This window comes from Aythya fuligula, chromosome 1 (assembly GCF_009819795.1).
Source record: "Aythya fuligula isolate bAytFul2 chromosome 1, bAytFul2.pri, whole genome shotgun sequence".
NCBI lineage: Eukaryota > Metazoa > Chordata > Aves > Anseriformes > Anatidae > Aythya > Aythya fuligula.
The window spans coordinates 129,456,984-129,475,215 of NC_045559.1; the positions used below are offsets into that span (position 1 = coordinate 129,456,984).

The 18,232-nt window shown below is 37.8% G+C and overlaps 1 protein-coding gene across 4 annotated transcripts in view; it reads right to left on the reverse strand.

The window, feature by feature from the left end:
• The window catches only part of FRMPD4 (FERM and PDZ domain containing 4), a 313,851-nt gene that overhangs the window by 14,332 nt on the left and 281,287 nt on the right, over positions 1-18,232 (reverse strand). For all 4 annotated transcript variants that reach the window (XM_032200773.1, XM_032200764.1, XM_032200781.1 and 1 more), the window contains 6 exons: positions 9,016-9,120; positions 7,708-7,815; positions 4,454-4,585; positions 2,216-2,335; positions 1,358-1,494; positions 109-235 (listed from right to left, as the gene is read on the reverse strand). In XM_032200773.1, the coding sequence (XP_032056664.1) occupies positions 109-235; positions 1,358-1,494; positions 2,216-2,335; positions 4,454-4,585; positions 7,708-7,815; positions 9,016-9,120 (729 nt within the window). The remainder of the gene's footprint in view (positions 1-108; positions 236-1,357; positions 1,495-2,215; positions 2,336-4,453; positions 4,586-7,707; positions 7,816-9,015; positions 9,121-18,232) is intronic.

Sequence of the window (18,232 nt, forward strand, 5' to 3'; positions counted from 1 at the left end):
ATATAATGGCTAGGTATTTCTCCAAAGAATTAATTTAAAATGTTTCCCATGCATTCCACCCTTTCTGTTCTTTAAAACATATTTTCTATTAAGATGCAAATGTAATACCTTTTTACCCGGAGGAACTACGTTTTGATTTGCTTTGACAAGGTGCGAAAGTGCTTTCTTTATGTTCTTTTCTTTCATGCTTTGCAGCACAGCAGATGGAAGAAAAGTCTCTAATCCCCATTCTTTTCTGCAATAAAAGGCATATATTTAATTTCACATTCCTGTGACGATTATTTAGACTGGTGACTATGATGCCAAGTGAAGGAACTCCTACAAACTGAGAAAAAGTTGATAAAGTGCAGAGTTTTGCAATAACGCATCATTTTATATATTCGAACTATATGAAGAACTATTTTCTATATTCAAACTAATGAAGAAGATGCTTTAAAACTATATTCAATCATTTCTTCTGTCTCTTCCAACATACTAGACAGCAAAGAAGTTTAAAGTGTGTATGTTTAAAATTTAGGCTTGTTAATCCCCACCTAATTACACAGGCAAGCACCAATATAGTATTAAATTTGCAGAAGATTTAACAACATAATGTCAGATCAAATTTTATTTTCTAATTTTTTTAGGACTTGCAAACCAGCCAATGATTGTCTTCGTAACTTTGCCAACCTGACAACCTGTTCCTCTCCTTTTACCCAAAGTATTTTTCTTCTTAATGCATCCTTTTTGACAGAAGACTGACTCTTCACTCATATTATTTTTTTTCTTGTTGTTGATTAGGATAAAATATAACAACATAGAAAAAGCTGTTGTGTTTTTTTTTTTTTTTCTTTGCTTGTTTTATTTTTTATCCTAGCAGGTATACACATTGCTGCATTTTGGATTTTTAATTTTCTGCAGTTACATATACATATATATGTTGTCTAACATCTCCTAGAAAATCATAAGGACAACATAAAACAGGTGCTTACTAGATTCTTCTGTATCTAAGAAATCTTTAAAAAGGAATCTTAGACCCTATGGTATTCTGAACCAAGAAATCAACTGAATCTTATTATAATCATCTCTACTAAAACCCTAGGATTTAGGATATATAGACTTAGATCTGATCACTGAAAGCAAGAGAATTAATCTTATTTACATTTATAGCCTATTTCACATGTCAAACCACGTGACCAAAAGGTAAATGTATTATCCATACTTAAAGCTCTTAGTTCACCTGAATAAATTTCAAGCCACAAATAATGAAACTAAAATTGGTGCACACATATAGGCATATTAAAGAACCAACCTTAGAGAATCTATAAGCTTATCCAAATCTTTCACTTTTAAAGAACACACTGAATCCTCAACTTACTCTATGTATTTGAGGGAGATTTTCTGAGTTTGCTTGGTGGTCACAGTTGCAATATACATTTGTAGTGCAGCCAACCGCAGGGCAATGTCGTATTTCAGTTCTGGTCCAAATCTTTCCTGAACCACATCATTACAGCTCTGCCAAAGAACCAGTAGAGGGAGTTTCAAGTTCAAAAATCTTGTACTAAAATTATATATATATATATATATATTTTTAAATGACCATTGTGTGAAGAGTAACCCTGAACCCAGAAACAGGACCATGTTGAAAGTAGAACTGCGCTCTCAGAGATGTCAGATGCTCACCAGGATATGGGTACTTCCGGAGAACACAAGGACTTCTGCCAAAGAGCAGAAGGCATGAACATTTTGATCTAAGCTCTCTCTCCCTTCATCCTTTCCGGGGAAAACAGTAATCCTCTTTCATGAGTGTTGGGAGGGTACCAGGCTATCTGGACTCTGGATAGCAGAACTCTGCCTGGTGGGATGCCCAGGAGGAGACTCACATTGTTCTCACATTAGTTTTCTCATCCATTTTACTGGAGGTCCCTTTACACACATCATTTCTGCCTGATATTATAGTACCAGAATTAAGTATAAGCCATTATTTTGGCTTCACTGTTTTGTACAGCCAAATATATTTTGGAAAGGCATCAAAGCATCACTATTTGGCAGGACTTAAGAAGGAAGGGAACTTTGCAGATGATGAAGATTTGCACATTCCCCAAGTGCACTGGCTTTATGCAGCAGAAACAAAACCCAGGACTTACTGTGGCCATACTTTTCTATCTGTGTATATACTGAATGTAACCATCTTTTTATTCTCCATTTTGTTAACAATGGCCATGGTTTCACTTACCTGTACATAGAGATACTCAAAAGCAACTGGATCTCTTCTTAAAAGATCAATGGGATCCTTTGGGACAAAGCTAATCCTGAAAAGACATCTCATCTTATGTGAGCTTGGTCTCTGGGTCACCTAGAACAGTGGAATAATTATATCAGAGCATAGCAATCCTGTTTGTGCAAGAGTCCGTTGTCTCAGTCCTGCTCCAGAGACACATGGTAACAAGGAAAATAATTCTTTCTAACAAAGTTCTTTTCTGTGGGCTCCTTAGTATGTATTGCACGTAAGAATATCATATATATAGTCTTGTGGAAAGAATCCTAGACTTACATAGGCATGATTGCCCAATATAACTCATTCTCAAAGCAGAGGAATTCACTCGTTCAAACCCAGAGAGAAAGGACAGAAAAAAACAGACCTTAATGGAAACCATTCCAGTGAAATAAAAAGTGAGTTACACTCCAGCAGGACCAAAATACTCATAAGCTAGAAGGGTGGTAAGGCTTCTGGGGAGAGGTCACATTTTACTTCTTAGTTTGATTGAGAATACCGATGAAGTACAGCTTGGCAGCTATTACTCTCACTTTCCCTTCATTGCTTCAATAAATTAGACAATTTGCCAGAAATCGTGTCTTTTCAGTTCTCCTGGTTTGTTCTGGATTAAGACACCTACCCTAGACTTCTGACCAAGACAGACCTCTCCCAATATTTTAAAAGATCAAAAAGACTTTGCTTGTTGGTCAGCAAAACACTTCGCTAAGAACATAACACAGTAATCTGGGTATTTTCACAAGGGACTGTCACAGAGTGAATAAATAATTGGATGAAAGAGTAACAATCCAATAACTATTGTAAGTCATGGTCAGCAGCAATGTTATGATAGCAAATTAAAGAATTGCTGATTTTACAGGAACTTCAAAGAAGAAATTAATGTAGTTTATGTAGTTTATTCAATTAGGCTAATGCAATTAGAGAGTTAGTGTACTTTATAATCAACATCTTGGATTGATAAGACTATATTTACAAAAATCTCCATTGGAGTCTGTCTTGAACTAACAATTTTCAGAACATATGTTTATCTCACATTCTCTTTGACCTCATTCCTAAGTATCTAGGTATACTCTGTATGTATAAATAAAAGGTCAACATGGGATTTTCAAAAGCTCTCTGTGTTGGTTTGTTCTGATCCCTCTGATTTCAATGGGAATTTTATCAATTACTTCAAAGAGAGACAGCTAGGACAGGAGAGCCGGCACTGAATATTTGTGGATATTGTGCATTCATTGGGAAGCTTGCACCCACACAACAGGAAGGTTAACATGGCAAAGTCAAACGCTTAGAAGTTGGAAAATACTAGAAAGACCACTACTGAGTAAACTTAATTCCTTCATATCACTACTCAGACTTGAGTTACATGAGCAAGGGAATTCTGGCATTTGTATTAAATTAGTGTTCCCCTTCTCATTTAGAAATATATTTATACTTTGAAAATTTAGGTAAAATGTAAAAAAAGCCCACAAAAACAAAAAAACACAACACAAATATTCTCCTGAAACACATAAATAGCATGGAAAACTTCTGGCTTGCCAAAAAGGATAAGCAGCTAAAATAAGGGTTGTCTGCTGGGAATTGTGAAACAACCTTACCTCTAGTCAGAACTGGCTTGTCAGCAGCCTGATTTGCCTCCCTGATCTAACAAAGAAAGTCCTAACAGCATTTTCTGGGTCACGATTCACCATCATAGACGTGAGATAATGTATCACTGCATAAACAAGCCAAACTTGGCTTCATCAGAAAGAGTATCATTTCCTGTTATCCAGATACAGATCTGTATAATCAGATGGGAATGAAAAATCAAAATGTGTTTTTAAAAGGAATTTTGACAGACTGGGGTTCTCTGAACTGTTACGATGGATTTCCCAGCTCTTAAGAATGTTCATCAGCGGCACCACATATGATATGAAAAATGGATTTGAGAAATATTTTCTAGCTTTAAGTCTGATTTATAATGAACTTTTCAATACTTCTTAATGGCCCAGTGAAGCAATAAAATGTGATGTCTATACAACAGAAGAACAATTATTCTGTGAGAACTTGATTTTTACAACCACATCTAAATACTGCTACTATTTGATAGACTGTATCAAACTATAAATCTTGCAGTTAATTCACTTGACTAATTAGAAGGATGGACAATTTACTGATTAACCAGTCTCATTAATATTTGTTTTCATATATAATTACACAAACCTGAGTTAGAGTCTCCTGTTCATGTAGCAAAAGGAGTTTTGTTCCAGATCCTTCAACCCTCTGCTCCAGCATCAGTGAAAAGTGTTCAATACACTTGATGGAAAGCTTTTCTTGCAGTGTTAAGATGACATCCTAATTAACAAAGGATTTATAAAACGTGCTTTAATTTATGAAAGCTTGGGACCGAGTTCTTCGCTGCCACACACGCTGCACGTGCACAGCGCAGGGTGGAAGCCCAGTGGTTAAAGGGGAGGATGGTTGTGTTTCATGCATGTTCTGTAAAAGTATACAGGACAACACACACATTCACATGGGAAAAACCTTTATATTCAAACATCTCTGAGATGGTATCAGACATGCATGTGAAAAATACATACGTACTGTGAATGGATATCTTTCTATGCAGCTTAGCATGCAAATTATACTCATGTGGCCCTTAAATTATTTCTCTCAGTCTCTCTGCAAATAAAACCCCTCTATGTGAAAATGAGAGAGGGTCTTGCTACTCTTCTCTTTACTTATTTTTGGGTCAGGTCCACCAGAGATACAAAAATAATTTTAAGTTCAACATAAAAATTAAATGAATGCCTTTTTTTTTTTTTTCTTTGAAGTTCACTTATAGATACTTGCGTTTAATGAACATACTTGAGTACACTAAGAGGAAAGTCAAAAATGATGATACCTGTGCCAAGCAGCAGCTCTAAATTTGGGGATCCTTTCCATTTATAGTATAAAACCCATTCCTAAAGATTTTTTAAAATATTTTTTCACATTGGTTTATGTCTAAGGTTAATCAGTTTGAGAACAACTGTTTCTAAAATAACAACTAAACAAATCTCAAAAAATCATTCAACCAATCTGTACTTTACTTTCACATAATGCTTTGTAAATATACTGAGTATTATCTTCTGGCAAGGTATCTCTTGTTTTAGTGACTGTAGTAACAAAAAGAAATATACAACAACCCATCATTTAAAAATAGTTTCACGTTATCTTTGTGAAAAGATTAAAGCATTTCTATTCATTTAAGAGATTTTTAGATATACATAAGCATCCAGATGGATAGGACTCACTAAAGAGATCATGATGAATTGTAATCCAAGTGTTTTAACATAATTTAGGAAGATTAATTGATCAATTACAGTGTGTTTATGGAAAATCAACACCAAATTGGTGGAAGGATGAAAAATGTATGTAGGAGGATGGGGCCAATTCTGTACGCTGTAAAGAATAGAAGACAGTATTAATGCATTGCAAGCAACCACTCTAAATAATGGAGGTTAATATTACACTGTTTTGACTAATGGGGAATTTATTGCTTATACATTAAATCTACTTTTATTTACACTCCTAAACTATGCTCAAAGACAAGGGACATAACAGTAACAGGAAGAAACATGATATTTAAAGTAATATTGTAAAAGCAGGTAATAAGGCACTATAATGGCATTGTTTGCTGCAAGCTGTCTTTAAAATAGGATGCTAAAGCACATAGGCACTGAATTACCAGACTGATTTTTTGCTAACCTGTGTAGTCTTATCTGATAACCTAGAAGGTTATAACCAGCCCAGGTGTTGCCTGCCAGCAATAAGGAAAGTGAGGACTGCTGGCGAGCCACCAGTTGCACCTGCATTGTTACGTGGTGAGTTACTGGACTGCTAAGGGCAGGAAAAAATGTTTGCCTTTACTCAGGTGGAGCATGTCTCCTTCGCCTCAATTTAGGAAAAGCAGCAGAACCCACAACCACCCATCCATAATTAGCAATATGCACACACATTCTTGCAAGAACATGTAATATATAACTGTACAGGCTATGGAAGATATAATTGCCTGAATTAAATGAAAAGAAAATTATTCCTACAAAAAGTCAGAATGACTAAGGTCAAAGCAGGCTCACAACATCATTACAGCTAATCGCTGAGCCCATGTGGGTATCTTTGCAAATGAGAGCAGGTTAGATATCTGGTCTTACAGTACCTGACACAGCCATGACAGAACTACCAAAAACTCATGTAATGTGATGGCCAAAGATTGTTCTGCAGAGGCAAAATATCCTGGAACAGGTTGGTTGGTTTTATGCTCATAGAATAAAACACTGGAGAGCAGGCTTATGGGCCTTAGAAGGGTACAGAGACCTCAGTATCTACATGAAGCATGTCTCCTAATTCTTCACCCAACCAAATTCTCAAGTGGGCTGAAGAATGTCAGAATTTCACAGCTGTATAGTGGAGGCTGTTATCCATTCCTTGGATTTCAACTACACCTTAGGGATAGGCATGAACTATAAACAAACTTGCAGCCCATTCTTACATGTAACTTCAATATCCATTTTGCCCTTTCACCTGCAGACTGGAGTAAATGTCCCTGTGTTGACCTTAGTAAATTGCTTTCCTTGCAGTTCCAATTGATTAGGCATACTGTATAATCACAGTGAGAAGAAAAGCAGCCTTTCCTCAAACATGCATAGCTTTATAATCTCTAAAATTCAGCAGAAGTTGGCACTGCAGCTGAAAATTGCACTCCCAGCCTTTGCTGCTCATTCCCACCCAAACATGTCTCTTGTCTCAGTCTCAAAAGACGCATGCTACCATGCAGTGACCTAGATTTGGTAACTGATCTGGGTTAAAACTAGCTCACCCAAACAAAATTCTTGAGAGAATAGTATCATGCCCAACAGTGCTAATCTTGCTGCTTACTAAGCTACTCCAAGGAACTCACAGAGAGCGATGACTGGTTTAGGAACCTACATGAAAGAGTGTCACAGACACTACCCAGCAGCCTCGATTGCATGCGAGGGCTTCACCACTTTCTTTCTCTGTATGAAAAGTGTTATGGAAAGTATAGAGGACATTACACTGAGATGAGCAGTATATCACCAACATAACCCTACAAAATCCCATTCCAAATTCACTGGATGACAAGCTAGATGATATTCAATTAGCAACCAACATCTTAATCTGACTTTTGCTGACAAATCTTACTTCTTTTTGGCAGTGTATCAAAACTGTAGGTCCATGCAATTTTAATTGGGTTCTAGTCACATTAAAATGATCACTTCTACTTCTTCTTCACTGACAATGGAACATATTTTTAACAAAAAATTTTTGGACCAAAACCTCATTATTTCTTAATCCAGCCCCAATTAAATACACCAGCAGTTTTGCTCTTAAAGCATTCAAAGTAAATTATAATTACTGAAGGTCTTGTTTAAGCAGCGTTCTTGGCATTGCATACCAAGGTATATCTAGCCTACCTTTATTGAAGTGCTGCAGTCAAAACGGAAAGATTTGGTTTGTCCATTTTCCAGATACACCTTCAGAACATTTGGCATGAAAAGAAGTGAATTGTCCTTAACTGTTTCCTGCCAAGCAAATTAGTGAATCATATTACAACATGTAAGAAAGGAAATCAAACTGCTGTTCTATAAAAAAAGGACATAATTCAGATGTAAAGGTAACAACTGAAGATGAGTTTATTGGCTTAAACTAACAGCAGAATTAGCAATGTCCTGCAAGTGTGTAGTCATACTTGTTACAGCTGTACTTTATAGGTCTCATTCCTGGAAAAAGATAATTGTTCACTTACATTTTACGCCTGACTTGGAATATTATCTCTTCCTAAGTACTGTTTCTCTGACAATAAATGCTACCTCTGACGTTGAAATATTTTCAATGAAACAGAAAAATACATTACTGTTTCTCTGAATATAGTGAGCTATTTAGTGCCTTTACAAAATGGGAACTACAGATTCATTAGTAAAAATTACAAAAAAAAAGATTTTCTTCATTCTCTTTATAGATGGATAGTAAGTGCTAATATCTGTCATCATTTAAGAAGAGTAACATATAATACTGCTACTTAATCATGACAATTCATAAGAAGGATAGTAAAATAAGCAGGAAAAAGGAACGGAAAAGGCTTTTTTTTTTTTTTTTTTTCTACGGCAAAAACAGCTTTTGAAAAAAATGCAGTACAGTATCATTTTCAGTTTGGAAGAGAGTTGGATAAAGACATCAGTGGTCTTTATGATGTTCAGTTAAATTATGAAAATGAGCCAGGAGTTCATGTCTGAGGAGGAGTTCAGTGCCTCTCAAAGGGAGGCTGTCTGCCTGAGGACTGGAAACAAGTTCAGGTAGGTAAACAAATTTTAAAGAGGTCTGTAAGGTAGTGTTAATCTGTTTTCCTGAATAGCGTTAATCTGCTTTCCTGACATGCTACTTTCCTTGAATTTTTGTTTTTCCTGTTATAAAATTGCCCTGAAAACAAAAACAAAAAACAAAAGCAAGCATTATAAAGACTATAAAGACATACATGTCTATCACCACAAAATGCCTTCTCTATCATTTTAATTTTATTTTAAGAAGGGACATATTTTTCACAATATTATGGTCACCATGGACTTTAAAAACAGACCTCCCTGAAACTTCAGAAACAGAAAAACCATTCCCTGCACCAGCCTATCACTCTTGTTCCTACCATGTTTCTACCACTTTCCAGCCTTGTGGCATACCTTTGGATGAAATGCTCAGTCCTTCCTGAGCTTAAATAGTTGAACACTCACCGACACCTGGCCATTGATTATTACTTCTTCTGAGAAGCGCACTTTGACAGGGTTGGACTTCAATCTTGCCTTTTTTGCAGCACTAATAAAAGCTGATTTAGGAGACTGGAAGGGAAAATGATGACAAAATATATCACATACCTTCAAGTTAAAACCTCTTTCATTTTTTTTCACATTTTTGGTACATTGGGAGCTCCATACATACAGCAACACTTCGCAGACTGTTCACTGAAGAATGGAAATGCAGTTCAACCATAATGCTTCTCAAGATAATACATATGTACATACATACAAGGAGTCAGTGATATACTTCATGTTCTGAAAGGTATCCCACAGTCAGACTGGAAAGATGAGAAGGGCTCTCAGTGCACATTCAATTCCACGTAGTGCTCTCATGACAATTGCTGTGAACCAAATTAACTTTCTTCTTTGACCTCACTTTAATTTACTACTTTGGAATCACCTGAGATCCAAGTGTTCAGCCCTTGGAAACAAATCTCTCTGCATAGGAGGAGTTTGACTAACAACTAGGCTAGCAGAGCCATTTTTTGTATATTTACAGTAAAAAGGATTTTTGTTTTCAGCAACAGAATCAAAGCAGTTTTATTCTCAGGTCAGTTATGAATATAGGCCTTCTGTCATTGCCCAACTCCATTACCATCATAATGGGCAATGGAAGAAATTCTAGCTTGGCTGAGAATCACTGGGTTCCTTGGCACCAGGTGTATTTGTTTCAGTAAGATACGAATTAGGTGTTTTGAAATCTTTTTCCGAACTTCTGAGAAGTGGCCTTATTAGTTTTGGATACTGGAAATACTAACTCAAAACTAACCATGAAAAACTAGTGCAGGCATTAGTGGTGATGATCCTGGAATAACTTCCTATTATCAATGCAACATGACAGCAGTTTCTATGTAAACATAGAAAGTCTTTTCACCATCATTCAAATTTTGACTTGACTAGCAATCTGCAGGAGAGATGGAGTAGTTCAAGGCCCCTTGCTCTTCTCATCCCTTATCTCTGTTGAAACTGCTGAAAAAGTTTTTGTTGTTGTTATGAAGAAGCCATTTGTCTAGAAACTGTCAGGAAGAAGTCTTTAGCTTATTTCTGCATGCCACTGATTTACCATTGAACTGGAAAGATGTTAGCTACTACCATAGGCTCAGTATCAGCCATTGAACAAGCAATGAAAGATGCTACATTCTCCCATTAAATATCAGAGCCATCCAGTAATTCCTGGAGTGCAAAACAGAACCAGGAATAAAACAAACAGTTCTTCATTTTTACTGTTCATTTTTACTTACTCCTTCTTTAACAACTATGACCATACATGTTGTTATCCAGCAAGAGTAAATGACACAAAATTCAACCCCAATATATAACCAAGCTCAGTTTCCAAAACCAGTGCTAAAAATGCAGAATAACACCAGATGATTAGAAACACAGCAGGAAAAACAAAACAAAACAAAACAAAACAAACAAACAAAACACAATACACTTCTTCAACAAGAAGGGACAACACAGAAATGCTGAAGTAGAGTGCATACACATTGTACTTTAAAGATGAATTCCTAGAAAGACACAGTATGCAGTAAGACCATGATTAATATAATTGTACATGTGCCTTGTCTAATTTCCCTCTTTCCCATACAGTCCTGTTATAAATGAGGTCTCAATTCAATCTGAATTTTGTTATATTTACAAAACAAATATTTCTAAAAGGTATAAAAGGTATAAAAGGCAAGTAAACAGCACTGGGTGTGCGGAGAGTCTACGCTCCACCAACACGCACACACAAACATCAAACATTCTAAATATACAGAACATTGCTTTACATACTAAACGCAAGCATGCCTATATATATGAACAATCAGGAAAGGTAACAAACAATCCTTTAAGTTCCATCACTTAACAGTCTCCATTTTCCATTCCTTTTGAACAATACATGTATGTCTCGCTTTAAGTTGTCAAGTAACTTGGTCTTCAGGCCTTATGTATCCCGTTCTTCCCAGATCGAAGAAAAGCATATCCATCTCCTTTTCAAGGCCAATAGGCCTGGGTAAAAAGGCACGTTCAGGTCAGCAGGGGGCGTAACAGCGAAAGCCTTCGATGGCTGTAGCAAGAGAGGGGCCCATGGGGTAGCAGGCGGATCAGTAAAGGAGCCCGCAGCTCCCTTACTATCTGGCAAGCCACACGTTTGTGATTGTGGCTCCACATGGCTCTTTAAGGCCTCAGAGACTGCTTGCCAGGTGCCAATAAATCCCACTGCAACCTTGTCATTTTTAGTTGCAGAGTCCCACACCTTGACCTCTGTTTGGTCCCATATTTGAGGCTCATAAACTGTCCAATTGTTAATAAGGAGAATAAGCTGTAAGGTTACCAGGACAGTCTTGATTCCTAAGGACGTATGATTCCCCATAACGCGCAACTGCTTACCAGCGAGAGGCAGTTGTGTGCACAGGTCCGCTTCTCTCAGCTCGAGCTTCTCTCCAGCTCCAGTGCGCCTATTTCCAGCGACTTTCTGTATGAGCTTCTCTGAGCGGTTTGCTGAGTCTGGCCGAACCTATCTTCATGAGGCAATCAAAGTGCCTGTTCCCGTCCTGGTCTCCATTCTGCCAGCCTGTTCCTCTTCATTCCTTCTTTCTGCTTCTTTATTGATCATAACTCCATCGTGTTGCCTTTTTTTATCTTGAGGGCAGGCTCCCCTCTTATACCCTTCTCTCCACAGCAGTTCTTTTCAAAACAACTTTTCATTGGTCAAACAACTTTGAATGTAACAACAACAGCAAACACCCAGAAACATCCATGCCTTAACGGCTGGAGAACAAGAGAACCATATGGAGAACAAGAAACCGGAGACTGCATGGAGTCTCCTGAATCACCCTTCTTTGTTCCCTCTAAACTCTTTTATATCTTTAATATCTTCATCGATGATCTGGACGAGGGCATTGAGTGCACCCTCAGTAAGTTTGCAGATGACACCAAGTTAGGTGCATGTGTCGATCTGCTTGAGGGTAGGAAGGCTCTGCAGGAGGATCTGGATAGGCTGCACCGATGGGCTGAGGTCAACTGCATGAAGTTCAACAAGGCCAAGTGCCGGGTCCTCCACCTGGGGCGCAATAACCCCAAGCAGAGCTACAGGCTGGGAGAGGAATGGTTGGAGAGCTGCCAGGCAGAGAAGGACCTGGGAGTGATGGTGGATAGTCGGCTGAATATGAGCCAGCAGTGTGCTCAGGTGGCCAAGAAGGCCAACAGCGTCCTGGCTTGCATAAGAAACAGTGTGACCAGCAGGGCTAGGGAGGTGATCGTCCCCCTGTACTCAGCTCTGGTGAGGCCGCACCTCGAGTACTGTCTTCAGTTTTGGGCCCCTCGCTACAAGAAGGACATCGAGGTGCTTGAGCGGGTCCAGAGAAGGGCGACGAAGCTGGTGAGGGGCCTGGAGAACAAGTCCTACGAGGAGCGGCTGAGGGAGCTGGGCTTGTTCAGCCTGGAGAAAAGGAGGCTCAGGGGCGACCTTATTGCTCTCTACAGATACCTCAAAGGAGGTTGTAGCGAGGTGGGGGTTGGTCTGTTCTCCCACGTGCCTGGTGACAGGATGAGGGGGAATGGGCTTAAGTTGCACCAGGGGAGTTTTAGGTTGGATCTTAGGAAGAACTTCTTTACCGAAAGGGTTGTTAGACATTGGAACAGGCTGTGCAGGGAAGTGGTGGAGTCACCATCCCTGGAAGTCTTTAAAAGACGTTTAGATGTAGAGCTTAGGGATATGGTTTAGTGGGGACTGTTAGTGTTAGGTCAGAGGTTGGACTCAATGATGTTGAGGTCTCTTCCAACCTAGAAATTCTGTGATTTTGTGTGATATTCCTGATGGCCTCATCGTTAAGAGTCTGATGTTATCTCAATCACGGGGTTTTCCAACCCCCATGGTCACATTCCCAAATCTCCCCCTTCTTTATTAATATCAACCATTTTCTCAACACGAATTACTACTCCATATATAACAGTCCCTTTCAGCATGTAAGGGGGATATTCTATATGATATCCAAGTAATGGACTGCACCCTGTCCATTCCTGCTGTCTCAGGACAGTATGGCTATCAGAGTGGGCTGACTGGCTCTCCCTTGCAAGGGCAAGGAAGAATGAGTGGCTTTCACTTACTGGTCTTGCTGGAAGGTGGTTTTTACAGCTGTTCACTCGTATTGCAGATGAGTCACCAGCCTGGCTTCTCTTTACAGGCAGACTGACAAATTTTCTTCCAGATTCTGGCAGGGTTATTCCCATAGAGCAAATATGGCAACCCAGTACACGGTGTTGTAATCCTTTCCTCTACAACCTCAAAAGTCACTTGCGAGGTGCCCAGACTCATTATTGCAAAAATGTGATAACCCAACATGACCAAAAGGTTTAAACATATGTGCATTCCAGGCCATGAGGTTTAATGTACACTATTGCAGAGCCAGGGGAATGCATCATGGCTGGGCATGAAATGTGCAGCTTTCCTCCTTTTTCAGTTCTGCTCCTACTTCCTTCTGCACACAGAAAAGGGGCTGGGACTCAGGCCCATTCTGGGTAAGCTTGAAAACTGGTTGCTTGCTAAAAACCTTTGGATTGTGAAGCAGGGGGTGTAAGAAAAGCTCAAACAGCTGTGCCAAGTACTTAGGGGAGTGTGTGGGGCATTCTCTGTTAGTTAGAGGTTTGTGTACTATTACATCTTTTGCATTTAATTACACAATCTCATTGTCTCTGCATCAACTTGGCATTTGACATTTTTTTCTTTGGAAAAGGAAGTATTTCTAAAAAGTGAGACAAATACCTAGGAAAACATTTCCTTTTGATTATTGAAACTTGCTTGTCTAACAAAACATCAGCAAAATAGTGTGTTACTCTATTATATTTTAATGCCTTTGGATTTGTTGGTGAAGAATGCTGTCAATTAATGATTCTCACAGTGCCATGTTCATTTGTTTCTGATACTGTCTTTTAGCCAAATGGAAGCCATTATCCTCAGTTAATGACCTTAAGCAGGAGGTGTTTACACTAATGCAGAACATTCATCACTGCAAATAAAGTATTTGCATCGTCACAGACAAAAACAGCTTAATTAGACTGACTTTCGCAAAATGAGGGGACACATTTTAACAAGGAGTCAAAATACTTCAAAAAAGACAAACTTCATGATACGTAACCTAAGCAGCATTTTCTGTAAAAAGTTCAAATTTATCACAAATTTCAGTAATTTTTACTTGTTTACATAGAGCTCAGCAAAAAATCAGCTGATCATTTCAACACTCTTTAGAGAAACTGCTAACAAGAGAGATGAAGAACAGCATAGAGGTTTGCTTTCAGGAAATGATAGTGAATATTGAGACCCTCCTTTAAATGCTGCTTACTGGGGAGAACAATGTATGGGTATCCCATCAGCAGGGTCAAAACATTAGAGATTACCATAACAAGAGCAGACTTTCTGAAAAGTTTTTATTATTATTATTATTATTATTATTATTATTATTATTATTATTATTATTATTATTATTATTATTTTTATTTGTTTTTCAGAATTCAAAATTAGATCTTATAGTTGACAGCAGCATTATAGCAGGTCATTTTTGGAGAGCTGTTTGCAGCAACACCCTTCATTTTGAGGGAAACTGTTTTTCAATGAAAATAAGAATGTCTAGTATTTTGTCCACTTTTGAAGGTAAACTGTAATTTGGGGAGGATTCCAGGTGAAATAGTCTTTATTTGCTGAAAAAGCCCCTTTGAGTGCTCTTGCTGGTGAAGGTGCTGCAACAATGAAACCTTTACTCATGCTCAAGAAATAGAAGGATTGAGCACTGAGAAGAGGATAGTGCAGTACTGAGAAAAGAATAAAGAAATCAACAAGGCAGCAGCATGGGGCAGTCCTAAAGATGAAGGGAAAACCTGCTTCTTTACAATGAGTGTCAAATCAGACATTCAAATCAGAAATAAGGTAGTTTTAAATAGCCGCAGACTACATACACAATCAATTTTAAGCTTGTTACCTAAAATTAGTCACTAGTTTAATATGAAATACTGTATTTCTTAGGAAATGGGGAAAAATTGCATTACTGCAAAAATGTGTTGACTTTTAGTCCATCCCTAAAGGCAATTATGTGAAACAAAAATTAGCAAGCAAATAATATGTGAATAGGAGGAAGTATTAAATTTATTAAGTGGAACAGTACATAATGCCCAAAGGCAAACTAAAAACCACCATTCATAGCTGTGAGGGAGGCTGAAACAACAACACTTGCTCACAAGAGTATTGCAGAAGAGCAGACAGGGACATGTATGTAATAATGTTGAGAACTTTTACTATGTAGTAATTTGTTATCACCATAGGCCACTGACAGATTACCATCAGGAGTATTTCTTTGTTAAACTCTAGGCACAAATTCAATTGCTGAAATAATGGTCAGATTTGGGTTCTTTCTTAAAAAAATGTTGTTGTTATTCCTAAACAATGTGATCTATCAGGGACAGTCCTATTTTACCATTTGCATTATTTACATTTTACTATTGTTTGATAATAATCACCATCTGATCTTTAGTCTCATACATTTATAACATACAGCTGCAATGTAGAGATTAGCCAAATCTTACTTTAATCTAGTCATTGCAAAAATTCAACCAGTTCCATCTACATTAAATGTTTTCTCTGTCCCAAATGAAACCACAGATCTGATTCAGGCTTTATGAAACATATAGACATCAAAACTGATTTCATGACTAGATGGGCCTGAACCACCTATTTCTGCATTTAAAAAATGTGGAGATCCTCTGAGAAATACCCTCCATTGGCTTTTTTGGGTACTGCCCTACAACTCTTCAAGGAGAAGGACCTTTGGGAATGAAAGAAGCCTTCACACCATACAAACCCAAGCATTAAAAAAAAGAGAATGTGCTTGATAATGCACCAGAGGTGGTAGAAAGGCCTGACGAAGAGGGAAAAGAAACCTAGTGGCAACTGTGGGGGAAGAAAGAACTAGAAGGAGAAAGGGGTAGACAGACCGAGGGGGGAAGGGGCTTTCATTTTGCTGAAACAACATGGAAGTTCACACAGAATTTTCTCATAGTCTTCACTGCTAAACAGACTGCATATTTTGTACAATTACACTCCATAAAAAATTGTATAGCTATAGAGGAGGCATTCTGGAATACAGGACAGAAGCAATAGTGCTCACTGGGATTTATGCTACACAAACGTGAAAAATGAAAAGGTTGCACAGCACAGTTTTCACATGAGAAGAGTCTAGTTCAAACAACAAAGGTGTGGGAAGTGGCCACGTATCAGTATTGGTGGCCTGTACATATACATGTAGGAGTCAACACAGTGATAGCAGTTGTCAGTAGCCACACCATGATCCTTTGAGTATAGAGTTAAAGATATGTATGGAACTGACTATACTAAAAAAGCTCATGTGGAAGATATGCAGTATGTAAGGTATTAAGGATGACTGTGAAAAATGCTATTATGTGAACATTCAAAAAAAAAAAGTCATCATTTTTATACTGTCTTCACAACTTTAAGTAGTCAAGTAAGTATTGTCCTGTTCAACATGCTCACATCTGTCTTCAAAATGCTTCCTAAAACTACACCTTGGTATTCTTTCTCACTTTAGATTTTGAAGTCTTTGGGACAGACCTGTTTCTCTTTTATACCCTTCTTTGCAGCAACAGTAGTAGATATGGTAGTTTTTCCTATTACATGACTCCATATGGCAAAGCAGCATGAAAAGTACTGTGAGACTCAATAAGATCAGTTGTTGCCACAATCATTACAAGTCAGAAATAAGTGTTATTTATTGATGTTTTTCTGTTAACATTTTGTCTCAAACATATAACTATGTTATAAAAAGAAGCATCTCTTTCAAACAAAAGTAAAACCAAAAAAATCCCCAAATCTTATCCTTTTCTCATTCCAGAACTTATGCACAGTAAAGTTGTCGTAGGCTTCAGTTGAGCCTGGACTGTATCCAAGAAATTTAAGAGATTAATCATGAAAGCAACCTATCAGATTATCTGTAGGCATAAAATCTGAAGAGATAACAAAACAGACAAGTTGTTTGTTTTGAGTAATGCTTAAAACTTAATAGACCACCAATCAGAACAACAGTCCACTTACAGAATAAAATGGTCAGAAATGATAATCAAATGTCATAATTTCAAAAATCTAAACTTTAAACTGCTTCAACTGCTTCAGCTGTTCAGCCACCTTCTTATGAGCAGCAGTGATATTAACATAGGAGAGATTTGTAGATTGTTGGAAAGAACAAGATAGTCTAATGCCTTGGTTTGGTCATAATTAAATTAAATTTTAAAGAGTTTCAGCATTAAACAAAACTGAATGCACTTAAGCAAAAATGATCTGCAAAAGCTTTCAGAAAGAACTAAGTGAGCTACAGAGTACTATAAATCTAAATTACTTCTACTTTCACCTGCAATCATAAAGAATGGTTACTTGAAAGCATGAAAACAAAACACACTCTAAATAGTGCATATAAAAACAATTAAGAAACAGCAGTCCTGTAATCCATCTTGGCAGATAGTTTTCATGCAATGATAGAAACAAAAAGGTTCATCGTCATGAATAGAGTTAGCTGAAATGTTTCTAAAGATGTATTTCTGCCAAGAATAGGGAAGAGGTTCAGTCTTTATTTAAAAATTCTTACTTTTCCTTTGTCTGGTTTCTACTTCATCTTTCCAGTTTTACGGGCAAAAGAGTAAAAGGAAAAAGGGAGGGATAAAAATTAAAGGAAAGGGGAAAACATTTTTATCATAATTTCTGAAGACATAAATATTGTTTCCAAACTGTGAGACAAAATGTATTTGCCAAAGGACCCACTGCACCCACTACATCTGCTTCCTGCACAGAAGACCACAACAGGTAAGCAACCAGAGTACAGCAGTACTTAGGATGGAGAGCCTAATGATGAACATCACTTAACAGTCTCAGGCACTACTAACAGTGACACTGAGGCAGTATGACATCCAGCACGAGCCAGATGCTCAAGGTGACTTAGGAGTTCCCAGGAAACTTTGGAGCCCAGGGTTTGTATAAACTGACCCTGTACTGCTTCAGAGGTCAAACTTGGCTGGACACATTGGCAGCATCTCAGCCAGTCCCATTCTACTACATATGGGCTTGCCCTCACACCAACAGGCCACAACACCTCAAAGGTATACTGTCCACTTCTAA